This window comes from Podarcis melisellensis, assembly GCF_964234715.1.
Source record: "Podarcis melisellensis genome assembly, chromosome: 16".
NCBI classification, from domain to species: Eukaryota; Metazoa; Chordata; class Lepidosauria; order Squamata; family Lacertidae; genus Podarcis; species Podarcis melisellensis.
The window spans coordinates 2,565,970-2,579,909 of NC_138533.1; the positions used below are offsets into that span (position 1 = coordinate 2,565,970).

At 47.6% G+C, this 13,940-nt stretch overlaps 1 protein-coding gene across 8 annotated transcripts in view; it reads left to right on the top strand.

Annotated features, from left to right (window-relative positions):
* Positions 1-13,717, top strand: part of RORC (RAR related orphan receptor C) — a 100,764-nt gene extending 87,047 nt beyond the window's left edge. For all 8 annotated transcript variants that reach the window (XM_081891575.1, XM_081891572.1, XM_081891577.1 and 5 more), the window contains 7 exons: positions 821-1,336; positions 2,630-2,751; positions 4,885-5,017; positions 7,636-7,743; positions 8,509-8,619; positions 11,248-11,357; positions 11,896-13,717. In XM_081891575.1, the coding sequence (XP_081747701.1) occupies positions 821-1,336; positions 2,630-2,751; positions 4,885-5,017; positions 7,636-7,743; positions 8,509-8,619; positions 11,248-11,357; positions 11,896-12,060 (1,265 nt within the window). In that variant the 3' untranslated portion in view covers positions 12,061-13,717. The remainder of the gene's footprint in view (positions 1-820; positions 1,337-2,629; positions 2,752-4,884; positions 5,018-7,635; positions 7,744-8,508; positions 8,620-11,247; positions 11,358-11,895) is intronic.
* The last annotated feature ends 223 nt before the right edge of the window (positions 13,718-13,940 follow it).

Here is a 13,940-nt window from a genome sequence, read left to right on the forward strand (position 1 = left end):
ATGAGTCTTTCTGTAAAAAAAGATTTAAATAAAGTATTACTGACTAGTGTGAATGTGGCCTTAATCATATCAATAATAATAATAATACAGTGGTACCTCGAGTTAAGTACTTAATTCGTTCCAGAGGTCCGTTCTTAACCTGAAACTGTTCTTAACCTGAAGCACCACTTTAGCTAATGGGGCCTCCTGCTGCCGCCGCGCTGCCAGAGCACGATGTCTGTTCTCAGCCTGCAGCAAAGTTCTTAACCTGAGGTACTATTTCTGGGTTAGTGGAGTCTGTAACCTGAAGCGTATGTAACCCGAGGTACCACTGTAATAATAATAAATATTTATACCCCACCCATCTGTCTGGGTTTCTCCAGCCACTCTGGGCAGCTCCCAACAGAATATTAAAACATCAAACATTAAAAACTTCCCTAAACAGGTGTTCTAACATGTTCTGAAAGTCAGATACAGTCATACCTCAGGTTACAGACACTTCAGGTTATGTTTTTTCAGGTTACGGAACAGACCCACCAAAACCCAGAAGTACCAGAACGGGTTACTTCCGGGTTTTTGTGGTCACGCATGCGCAGAAGCGCCGGATCGTAACCCGCAAGTGTACAGACACGCTGTTGCGGGTTGCGAACGCTGCAGGTTGCGAACATGCATCCCGCACGGATCACGTTTGCAACCTCAGCGTCCACTGTAGTTGTTTATCCCCTTGACATCTGATGGGAGGGCGTTCCACAGGGCGGGTGCCACCACCAAGAAGGCCCTCTGCCTGGTTCAGGCAGGAACATCCAACCGACGAGTAACAGATCTCATTTTTCCTCCCCAGCCGTCAAGTTTGGCCGGATGTCCAAGAAGCAGCGAGACAGCCTCCACGCTGAAGTCCAAAAGCAGCTGCAGCAGCAGCAGCAGCAGGACGGAGAGGCTTCGCCTTACTCCCTGGGTGTCGCCAACGGGCAGCTGAAGTTGGCTCCTCCGCCGGACCTCCTGGAGGCCTCGGCCTGCTCCACCACCGCCCTCCTGAACGGCCAGGCGCGCCTCAGCCAGTGCCCGGACGAGACGGCCGCCTTGGCTTACTCCAACGGACTTGCCAAGGCCCAGAGCATTCTGGGAGAGGACCTGCGCGCCCCCTTCACCAAGGAGTACAGCCCCGAGCGCATCAAGATGGAGAGCCGGGGTAGCGTCTATTACGCCCTGGGGACGCAGGCATCGCCGGAGCTCTCGCACCCGGACGCCCACGGGGCCAAGCGGCCGGCGTGCGGCGAGGGGGAGAGCCTCGACTTCTACACTGCCCCCAGCTTCACCAGCCTCTTGGAGTCCCCAAACTCGTCCCTGACGGAGATCGGTGAGTGGAGTGCACGGCAGAAGGAAGAGGGTGGCGTTTTCTAGCTGGGCACTTTAGAGCCACGGCACCGAGGGGTGAAGCAGTATGGGGTTGTGGTGGCCAGGCAAGTCTAGTCAAGTCAAGTAACCTTTACTGGCATCACACAAGAACATTCAGAATACATTCAGAATAAATAGGCCAGTGCAATCTCGTCGCCATTTCAACAGTAATAATAATAATAATAATAATAATAATAATAATAATAATAATAATAATAATAAATTTTATTTATACCCTGCCCTCCCCAGCCAAGGCTAGGCTCAGGGCAGCTAACAGCCAATAATAAAAACAAGTTGAATGAATACAACTTAAAAACAAGATTAAAATACAACATTAAAACATTAAAATTCAGCCTCATCATAGGAGGAGAAAGGAAAAAAGAAAGAGGGGGAGGGATTCAAATTGACTCCAAGCCGAAGGCCAGGCGGAACAACTCTGTCTTACAGGCCCTGTGGAAAGAAATCAGATCCTGCAGGGCCCTGGTCTCATGAGACAGAGCGTTCCACCAGGCTGGAGCCATCACTGAGAAGGCCCTGGCTCTGGTTAAGGCTAATCTGACTTCCTTAGGGCCCGGGACCTCTAGGGTGTTGCTATTTATGGACCTTAAGGTCCTCCATGGGGCATACCGGGAGAGGCGGTCCTGTAGGTACGAGGGTCCTAGGCCGTGAAGGGCTTTAAAGGGCTTTAAATCAGAAATTATTGTCAATGAATCAAACCCAGTCAACGCAACGCTTTCATCGCGGACACAATGGCTTGCTCCATATTTCATAATTCCTCATAGCGATCCCACCTGACCCCCCCATACTCTGGATATTTGCACCCCAACACATGGTAGCCCTCTCTTCAGTTGAATTTGCCCAGTCTTCTTTGGAGAGCTGTCCAAACATCAGGTGCCAATCACTGCGAGAGAGAGAGAGAGAGAGAGAGAGAGAGAGAGAGAGAGAGAGAGAGATTCACAGCGCACTGTGCAAATAAGTCACCCTCTTTTATCTGCCCTGAATCTTCCAACCGTTCCAAAAACCAAACCATGTTTCTGGAATACCTCCCTGTGTTCCGTGTTTGCCCCGGTAGGCGGATGGAAGAACAGGGAATGTGCAGGCTGTGATTTGAGTCGGAAGCATGCGCACACACACACACCCCGCCATTTCCCCTCTTTTCCGGTGGGACAGGGGGAGGAGCCAGAGGAGGAGGGGGAGTGGCTAGCCGAGTGCGCGCAAACCCTGACCTGTTCGCCTCTTCCCCGCCGTTCCCCAGAGCACCTCACGCAGAACGTCATCAAGTCCTACCGAGAGACGTGCCAGCTGCGCCTGGAGGACCTCCAGCTGTTGAGATGGGAGACCTTTACCCGGGAGGAAGTGGGGAGCTACCAGAAAAAGGTGAGGGGGCTCTCCTCAGTGCCGAAAGGCTCCGCCTCTTTACCGTGTGGGGTATTGTCTGTAAGCTGTCTTATTATTATTATTTATTGACTTAATCAATCTTTATTACGGTCCAGAGACTGTTAGGGGGTGACCGGGGGGGGGCACCTAGTAACTCTGGTTTCCACTCAATTGGCATCACAGGTGTGGTGTAGTGGTTAAGAGCGGTGGACTCGTAATCTGGTGAACTGGGTTCGCTTCCCTGCTCCTCCACATCCAGCTGTGGGTGACCTTGGGCCAGTCACACTTCTCTGAAGTCTCTCAGCCCCATTCACCCCACAGAGTGTTTGTTGTGAGGGAGGAAGGGAAAGGAGATGGTTCACCACTTTTAGACTTCTTAGGGTAGTGATAAAGAGGGATATCAAATCCAAACTCTTCTTCGAGCAGCTGGCGCTGGGATCTGGAATCCAAGAGTATCATTCTGGTTTCAGCTTATATCCCACCATATCCAGTGCAAACACAGATCGAGAGCACATGGCGTAAATTCCACAGTTTCCTTTAATGGTAAAGGTACCCCTGACCATTAGGTCCAGTCGCGGACGACTCTGGTGTTGCACGCTCTTCTCGCTCTATAGGCCGAGGGAGCCGGCATTTGTCCGCAGACAGCTTCTGGGTCATGTGGCCAGCATGACTAAGCCACTTCTGGCGAACCAGAGCAGCACACGGAAATGCCATTTAGCTTCCCGCCGGAGCGGTACCTATTTATCTACTTGCACTTTGTGCTTTTGAACTGCTAGGTTGGCAGGAGCAGAGACCGAGCAACGGGAGCTCACCCCATCGCAGGGATTCAAACCGCTGACCTTCTGATCGGCAAGTCCTAAGCTCTTTGGTTTAGACCACAGCGCCACCTGCGTCCCTACAGTTTCCTTTACTCCCTGCAAATTAAGTACCCCAGTTTGCCATTTTACATAATGGGAGATATGGATGCCAGAATAGGCTCAAATGAAAGCCTGGAAATAAAATTCCCAATATTAAGAGATCTAAAGGAAAATAATGCCCTCTTTCTAAACCCACCCCCTTGTAGACATCCGAAAGACTGTCAAATCAACTGTGCCGGCTGAATTTTTTACAAATAAGTCTAGACCTTATCATTGCTAATGGGCCGTTCCCCGGGGACAGAGAAGGCAAGTACACATTCATAAATACAAATGGAGCCAGCATAGTAGACTACTGCCTCACTAACAGGGAGGTTTTTGAATCAATTAAAAAATTCAACATCAATAATAGGACTGAAAGCTATCACCTACCTCTAATCGTTTCCACTACTGGCCAAAATTCAATTCAGCGCTCTTAGGTAAAACACGAGGAAATAAATAAAGCAAATGATCCAGCATTGCACAGAAAAAAATGGACACCTGAGATCGCAATTGCAGCTGAGAAGAGATGGATTTCACAAACTGAAGTTAAGACCAATTATAATTAGCAATTTATCAGTAGATTAATAAGCCCTGACTGCTTACGAGAATCTCATTGAGTCCTTGCAGGATGTAAACTCAGGCGGCAAGCCTGCTATTGAATTTATATACCACCCTATACCCAGGGGGGTCTCAGGGCGGTTCGCAGAATTAAATCAAGGCTTCTGTGACTGCGCCAGTTCTGCAGATTGAACCAGCCGAGTGGGAAAATTGGGGGGGGGGGCGAGGCGATCTCACAGGTGAACTAGTCCCAAGAACTTAAGCGCTATTATTTATATACTTATGGTAACACCCCAGGCTTGGGGCGATTCCTCTCCCTCGCTGCCAACGCCACCATGCTTAAGCCTTCTGCTGCCATGCGCTTAATTTGGTGGAATGCCTAAGTCAGTGTGGAATGGGGTGGTTTGGGGCGAGCGAGAAAGCTCCCTTTGATTTCAGCCGCTCCCGTAACGAGTGATCCTTTGCTCCGTGTGTGCCTTGAATGACTGAACCAGTGACTCAGCCTGGCAGATGGGCCAGGGAGGCGGGCAAGTCACCTCTCAGCGCCAGCCTCAGAGAGCCTTGGGATGAATCCCTCTCTTTTGCTTGCTCACTGTGATTTACTGCTAGCTCGTTCCTGACACTATACTGGGTTTTCCCTCCCACCCCAATCTCTCTCTCTCTCTCTCTCTCCTCCCAGTCCATGGAAGAGATGTGGGAGCGCTGCGCCTGCCGCATCACCGAGGCCATCCAGTACGTGGTGGAGTTCGCCAAGCGCATGGACAGCTTCATGGACCTGTGCCAAAACGACCAGATCGTGCTCCTCAAAGCAGGTGAGGAACGGAGCTTCTTTGGGCGGGTCGCAGTTCGGCTTCTGTAGTCGCCGGACATTTTATGGAGCGAAATCAGCTGAGAAAGAGAGAGGAGAGTCGATGTGGCTTTGGCCCAGACTGTCTGCAAGGCTGCATTTCCCGATACATACCAGGAGCTTAAAATCCTCGTCTCTCGTTCCCATCAATATCACAGACTGACACAGGAGAGAGAGCCTTTTCTGTGGCTGTTCCCAGATTGTGGAATCCCCTCCCAAGAGAATCTATTTTTTTATATACATTTTCATTCATTTTTAACACATTCATTAACATTCATACAACAGAACTTATACAATCTTTTTTGGACTTCCGTCAACACCTCTGGTGGTTTTCCATTATTTATCACATATTAAGCATTTCTTAATTTCATATTGCCTTTAGTATCCTTAACTAATAATTCTCCTCATTGTCTTTTTTGCAATATTTCAAATAATTTACCTTGCAAAACTTCTTGCAAACCTACTAGCATATTCTGTTCATCACAATTACTTTTCAAACAGTCCGTAAATTTACTCCAGTCTTCTGAGAATCTCTGGTCCCGCAGGTTTCGAATCCTTCCTGTTAGTTTACCTAATTCTGCATAGTCCGTCATTTTCACCCTCCAATTCTTCTTTCGTCGGTAATTCTTCTTTCTTCCAATTTTTTGCCAGTAGTATTCTTGCTGCAGTCATTCCATATAAGAACAACTTCCAATCCTTTCTATTTATATCATTTCCAGCAATGCCAAGTAAAAATGCTTCTGGTTTCTTAATAAATGTAGATTTCAACATTTTTTTCCATCTCATTGTAAATCATTTCCCAGAAGCTTTTCCCTCCCAAGAGAATCTAGACTGGCTCCTTCTTGGTTATATTTCTGCCTTCTGGCTAAAACCCGAAGACAGACCTTTGGGAAATGAGGAGGAAGCAGCAAGAGGCAGGGAAATTTCATTTTCGTTTGGGGAGACAGCTGAGGATTTAGGCCCAAGTCTGAGATGAGTTTTGAGTTCCTGCTATGGCAACGGTCATAGAATCCTAGAATTGTAGATTTGGAAGGGACCACAAGGGTCATCTAGTCCAACCCCAAGCAATGTAGGAATCTTTTGCCCAACCTAGGATTCAAACCTGCAACCCTAAGATTAAGAGTCTCCTGCTGTACTGACTGAGCCATCCCAGCTCACATCTGAGGGCTAAGGCATTTGTGCTTCTTCCAAGTCTCCTCTTTCCCGACTCTCTTTATCTGCCCTTTTACTGCTGGCTCCCAGGGTGGGAGAAATATTCCATTCATTCTGTACACAATCCTACCCAAATCCCAAGAAAATAACAATTTTACAGCCGCTCTCGGAAATTCGCAGCTCTCTGGATTTTGCAGCGTAGTTAAACCATGCGCACATGCACACCCCACAAATTGGTTGTCTACAACACAGTTTTACTCGAGAGTAGACCCACCGAAATGATTGGAACCACGAGCCCACTCTGAGGAGGACAAGCGGTGGATGCAAACCCAATGTATAGTGGTGCCCCGCAAGACGAACGCCTCGCAAGACGGAAAACCCGCTAGACGAAAGGGTTTTCCGTTTTGGAGGCGCTTCCCAAAACGAATTTCCCTATGGGGTTGCTTCGCAAGACGAAAAAATCTTGCGAGTCCCCGCGGTTTTTTCCCGCTTTTCCCCCCCTTTTCCTAAGCCGCTAAGCCGCTTAACAGCTGATCCGCTGATAAGCCGCTTAACACCTGGTCGCTAGAAGCCGCTAGGCCGCTAATAGCACTAATCCGCTAAGCTGTCAATGGGCTTGCTTCGCAAGACGAAAAAACCGCTAGACGAAGAGAATCACGGAACGGATTCTTTTCGTCTTGCGAGGCACCACTGTATTGGGGAGAAAGTTTGGATTAAAAATGGGTATATTTGCAAAAATAATACAGTGCAGTGTATTGTAGTATTAAATTGCTTGAAAACATATTATGTTGGGCAAGGAGAAAGGCAAACATTAATATGCTGACCTGATTCGGTAGATATTTTTTTAAATCTTAAATTACAAGAAAAGCCTCCAAAGATCAGATTTTCCAAGAGCAAATTTTGGAATTTATGAAAGATAATAAGCAGGGTTTGCAGAGTCTTGCAATTGAGGTCAGAGCACTGTCTCCAGGAATTTTAAAAAGACTTTGGAATTTTGCGCAAAGACCTCCAAGAGGTTAAAACAGAAGTTGCAGGTTTGCAAAAACGGGTATTACAGATTGAAAATGTTCATTTAGAAAGATTACAGGAAGAATCGCAGCTTAGGGAAGCTGATTTGGTGAAAATATTTTTTAAAATATCAAACGGGTGAACGAGGTTGGAGGAATGAAAAACTGGGTGTTCACTAGGGCCACCCTTAAATGATACTTGCTTTTGGGGGGTCTCTTCCCACTCTAGTCCTGGGAATGAGGTGTTGGAGCCACCACTATCTCCCCACCCACCCTGAAACGGGACGCCCAGCTTGGCTGCCCCCACATTCCCGCCCCCTTCCAAAGGCATGGAAAGGTTTTGAGAGAAAAGCCTGCACCTTCCTATTTTTGCTTCAGCCTTGCCTTTTAAGTCTTTATTTTCGTTTTGTTTCTGCCTCCCCAGGTGCCATGGAAGTAGTTCTGGTGAGAATGTGCCGTGCCTTCAATTCTGAGAACCGGACGGTCTTCTTTGAAGGGAAATACGCCGGCCCAGAGCTCTTCAAATCCCTCGGTACGACGGTGACCGTCATCTCAGGACGATAGACTAAAAAAAGGGAATGAGCCCGCTATGGGTCCCAAGGCCGATAGTCGTGCCATCGAAAAGAAGTTGAGGAAAGGGGGATAAGTCTTTGGAGGTGGGGGTTTGCCAGGGTGGAGCAGGCCGTGCTTTGAGCTCTCAGCTTGGCCTACCTTGCAGGTTTGTTGCGGGGATTTAATGAGGGAGTAGACAGACCCACGTATTTGCCACCTTGAGCTCTGGGCAGCGAAAGGTGAGATATGAATGCCCCCCCCCAACAAATAGTTTTTAAAAAGGAAATGCCCATTAAAGCTAAGTGAAGCTCTCTGTGAACCAAACAGGCTGATAATTAACTGAGAATGCATCTCTGCTACTCTCTCATGCGGTGTTTAACTTAGATTACATGGGAGGGGTATTCAGTTGCAAATCTCCATTTTGCGGGAGTTGTCTTTGTTCTCAAGCCGCCTTGTGCAGATGCTTCTCTCTGTGGAGATGCAGGCTGCATGGAGAGAAAGAACTTTGATTTCAGTTCTGTTTGGAGTAATTTTACATGTCTGTACCTGTGCTTGGACAAGCATACAATTTTATGCAACTATTTGAACATATCGCTATTGTTATAAGTCTGTTTTTAAGAAAGTTACGCTCTATTAAAGCTTTGGAACCTAAATAAATAAATAGAGATATGAACACACTAATAAATAGGTTGATTACCCTTTTGCTGTTGTCACTGATCCAAGTCTCCCCGTCCTCCCCCTCCAGGATGCAACGAGTTGATCAACTCCATCTTCGACTTCGCTCACAGTCTCTGCGCTCTGCACTTCTCCGAGAACGAAATGGCCCTCTTCACGGCGCTGGTGCTTATTAACTCAAGTAAGAGGCTGCCGATTCATCCTGCGCCGTGTTTGAGGAAGTCGCTGGAGGCGGCAGAGGGCGGGGTCCTTGTGGCAGGCAGGGGCCACCTGACTTCAGCTCCCATCATGCCCCAGTGGAGAAGTCTGTGCTATAATCTTTTTGCTACACTTGCACTTTCTTCCCCTACTTTGCACCCAGAGGATCCTGGGAGTTGTAGTTTACTTACAATCCTACCTAGACTGCTCTACGTAGCTGCCTTAAATATACCAGAGAGGTCACTTCTGTTCCGCTGCGGGAGGCTAATGGCGGCGAGCTCCGTGTCGTCCGATTAAAAGATGACACGGTCCCAGCAAAATAGGGCTTGAGGGTGCCGCCAGGGCTCGGCGCACCCCCAAGAAACCCCCCACGGACTCTAGGGTTCCAGTTGAGCGAAGAAACTCACACACGCCTTTAATATACCAGAGACATCAGACCAAGTGGTTTGATCTCAACCCAGTAATTATACTTATCCGCAATGGAGAGGGGCACTAAGAAAATTCAGTGGTGGGGGTGGTCTGGGAGAGTCCTGTGGGCCAGGTAAAGAGCCCTGGAGGGCCTCATCCAGCCCCCAGGACTGAGGTTCCTCCAGGGGCGCCGACTTATAAAAAATATTGGGGGGGGGCCATACCGGGGTCCTGCCCCGGGAAGTTTTCTAAATTTTAGATGAAAATTAGTGAGTTTTAAAGTTTTTTAAAAGTATTTTAGAGTCATGTGATCAACATTAGAACCCCGAAAACTCGACTCTCTATAACTCCACACTCCGGGAAACTCGACAAGCCTGAAACACTTTTTGGCTTTGAAAAAAGAAACAAAACATAAACACGCACGGTATTTTCGTAAAAAGCTAATTTAATTTACAGTAACAATTATGCTTATAGACTATTACAGAGCAGTGAATATATAGCTCTGAAAAGACTGAAATGATATTTAAATAAATCCTAAACTATCATTAAAAGAATAAAACATAAAATATTGCTGTCGCACAGTAATAGCACTTTGATTAATAAGTGAAATAGCTAATTTAAGCTTACTTTGAATAAGGCTGAGGGTTCATTAAATAAAAATAATATCTCAAAGTTAATGCTTTAATACAGTTAATAAAGTTAATACAGTATGCCTAATACTGTATGTAAATACTGTAATACTGTATGTAAATAACGGGCTTTAATTGGGTCTTACACCCTAAAAATATTTAAGTATTTGAAAATAACTAATACAGTACTATAGTAATATAGAAATACAGTACTAAACTAGTACTAATATTTCGAAACTGAAAATTTAACATTCTGTATGTATTTAATTCTCTATTTTATAAAGATTTTTAATATCTGACAGTGAGTTTGGAGTAGCCCAATGCAAAAATCCTGAGGATCCATGTGGATCCATGCTTTGTAACCACGTTTTTGCACCACTGTGACCCTAGGCAACAGTGGGTGCGTGATTTTTTTGGTGCAAGATGTAGCCATGGACATGCTATGTGATCTGATGGTGAATTTGGGGTGATCCAATGCAAAAATCCTGAGGATCCATGTGGATCCGTGCTTTGTAACCACGTTTTTGCACCACTGTGGCCCCAGGCCACAGTGGGTGCGTGATTTTTTTGGTGCAGGCTGTAGCCATGGACATGCTATGTTATCTGATGGTGAATTTGGGGTGACCCAGTGCAAAGATCCTGTGGGTCCATGCTTTGTAACCATGTTTTTGCACCATTGCAGCCCCAGGCAACAGTGGGTGCGTGGTTTTTTTGGTACAGACTGTAGCCATGGACATGTAATGTGATCTGATGGTGAATTTGGGGTGACCCAATGCAAAAATCCTGAGGATCCATGTGGATCCGTGCTTTGTCACCACGTTTTAAATGGGGAGGGAAGGAAAAACACAGAAGGGACAAGAAGCACAAGAGGGGTGTGCGGAGAAGCAGCTGGCTAAGAATGCAGGGGAGGAGTTTAACGGGGTGGGGGGGAGGAAAGGAAGGCAAAAGTCGTCCCCCCCCAAGCCAGCCCTCTCTCTCTCTCTCTCTCTCCCACCTGGAGCCTGCACGCAGTGTGACTAGGAAAGAATTAGAAGGACTCGATCCTTTCCTTAACCCTCTGCTTGCCAGGAGGGCAGGGGATTCCCTGCTCTTTGTTGAGTTTGAGCAAACGCAGCAACAGAAGCGGGTGGGCAGTAAGACCCTGAGGCAGAATGCAGGAAAGCAGCAGCTTCTGCCTTCCCTCCGCCCGACTGCCCGATCTTATTTTTGCCTTATTTTTGCCTATTTTTGCCCTGCGCTCCGGCGAGTCAGCTCCAGGGACCACACATTCGCTCAATAACACGCACAGAGCGAAATTTACGGTAATAATTTTCTTAAATTATTGGGGGGGCAGAGCCCCCCCAAACAAATTTTTGAGGGGGCTCGGGCCCCCTCAGGCCCCATGGAGTCGGCGCCTATGGGTTCCTCACCACAAATGTTGATGTTTGCTTTGAAGAGCCGGTTGATCTGCATGTTCGAAAGAGGTCAGGTGTCGCTTGCAGACAGTTCACTGCTCACCCCAGGCAAATTGTAAGCCGGCCAGCTTTCCCAACAGCCGCAATGGACTCTTTCCAAGTTTTTGTCCTTCCTTGCAGATCGTCCCTGGTTGCAAGAGAAGAGCAAGGTGGAGCGTCTGCAGAACAATCTGGAGTTGGCCTTCAGGCACATGTTACGGAAAAACCACCGGGAAGGCATCCTGGCCAAGGTGTGTATCTGCTGGGGACTTTGGTGGGTGCAAGAGAGACCCTCCCCCTGTCTCAAGCACCTCCTCTCCCTCCGTTAAACACTCACCTAGATCACCAGCTACCTGTACTGCTTGCCTGCCTGCTTGCTGGCTGTTCTATTATCACGCTGGAGTTGATGCTGCCACCTATTGGCAGCTACACAGACTGCAGCCTGACGACAACCTTACGTTTTTATGTCTATAGGAAGATATATCAACCTCTCCCTCTTTGCCCGCTTGCCTGCCTGCCTGCCTGCCATTCTGTTGTCATGCTTGAGTTGATGTGGCCCCTTTACCAGCTGTGCAGACTGCAGCATGTTGACAACCTTACATTTTTTGTCTATAGGAAGATATATCAACCTCTCCCTCTTTGCCCGCCTGCCTGCCTGCCTGCCATTCTGTCGTCATGCTGGAGTTGATGTGGCCCGCTATGCAGACTGCAGCATGACGACAGCCTTACATTGTTATGTATATAGCAAGATATATGTAACCTCTCTCTCTCTCTTCTTGCTTCCGACAGTTGCCCCCCAAAGGGAAGCTTCGAAGCCTCTGCTGCCAGCACGTGGAGAAACTGCGTTCCTTCCGCCAGATGTACCCTATCATTGTCCACGCCGTCTTCCCGCCCCTGTACAAAGAGCTCTTCAGCGCAGACTGCGACCCTCTACAGGGAACAGCAGGGGAATAATCCCCCCGCTCCCAGCAGGGCGAGAACCCTCTCTCTCTCTGCCTTTCTCCAGCTTCTCCTCTGCAACCGGCACCAGAGCGGGAAGGGGCAGGAGATGGTAACCAAGACCAAAACAATCCTGCTGCCATGTTTGCCTGCCCAAAGCGGAGCGGAGCAGCTGGAGTGGAACGCCTGGGTTTTGTGTTCAAAAGATCCCCACTTCTGACACCAGCTTTGGTACGCAACCTTGACCGCATCTCTTCGTCCCTGGATAAGCACAGAGCGAGCCCACACTAACCCCTCACAGGAAACCGTGGGGCTGAGGGACTAGGCCACGTCTGCGCGAAGTGCTTTGGAAAGCATTCGGAAGTCTACCGCTGTGGAAGCTTCAAAGTATTAAGCAAGGGGAGGGTCTTGTGGACAAACAACACTCCTAGCGTGAGGCAGCTCTCGCCGTGACGAAGTCTCACTGGAGGGGCAAAGTCCAATTAGCTGCCCACGTTGTAACGCCGAGGCCAAAATGGCTGACTTAGGTAGCCAAGAAATACCTCATTTTTGCTGCCTAATGGCACAAGACTCAACCAAGCTGTTCTGTTTGTGTTTTTTCTTGAAACCAAGTTTTTAAGAAATAATATAATATATATATATATATTGTGGACAAATGTGGTTCTATAAGATAGATCTCTATTTTTCAGTGTCTGTCCGCTTCTGTATTTGATAACGAAAGAGTCTCTTGTCTTTTTCTCTCATTGTGTGTATGTGTCGCACACACAGACTGACCTCTCGCTTTAGATTCTAACTCACCAGCAACTTCCAAAAACCAACATCGCCCCGCAAACCTCATATCCTGCTGCTTTTGCTTTCTTTTAAAATGGGAGGGGGGAAATATTGGCACATATGCACCAAACCCAAATGTTTTTGCCCAAGCAGTTTCCCGATGAACCGGAGGAGTTGCCTGGGGTTACCTTGCGTCAAATATCTCGCGAAGCCCATGCCACCTTCTGTGCGTAAAACAAGATTGGGCACAAAAAGGTCGACGGAAGGATGCCGACAGGTTGTGTGGTTTCTGTGAGGGAAGTGAGGAGGTCAGGCTGGCTGGGGAAGAAACCTCCCGGGTGGCTTAAGCACAGAAGGGGCCATCATGTTTGTAGGACAGCAAATAAATGGAAACTGAGGTTGGATTGGGACTGGATAGCCCAGGAAGGAGGGGATTAGCTGCAAAACTTGACTTGAATTAACAAAGTCACATTTTTCTGTAGTTTTCCCACCACCAGCAACTTCCAGTCTTGCTTAACCAGCCCTCACAGCTTTCCTTCACCCCAAACCACACCTGCACTTGAAAACTTTTATCAGTCTTGTTCCAGTTTAACATTTGCCTCAACAAATTCTGGGGATTGTAATTTGCACAGAACAAATTCTGGGAATTGTAATTTGCACAGAAATGGGGGGCGGGCATGTGGAAAACTCCTTGTCTCTTCTTCCGGAACGGGATTGAGAAGGGGGGAACTGTTACCACTGGGTGATGCAAACCTACCTTTTCCTTGTATCTTTTCTTAGGACTGTCTCTCAGCTAAAGTACGCTTAGTCAGTTTGTTGTATGGGTTTGGATCGGCGGATTAAATCCGCCTGTGAATTACGTGAGAGGTCAGAAAGCAAAAATAAAAGCAAAATAAAAGCACCAGCCTCCCTTTTTTGCCCACGTGTTCCCCACACGTGTGTGTGTGTGTGTGTGTGTTGTGTGTGTTGTGTGTGTGCATCCCAAAACCTCTCTGAATTTTATTTTTAAAAAGTTCTGGTGGTGACAAACATCGCAGGGATGCCAAGGCTTATTTCTGAAAAGTGTATATTTCCATATAATAATAATAATAACAATAATAATAATACATTTTTTATTTATACCC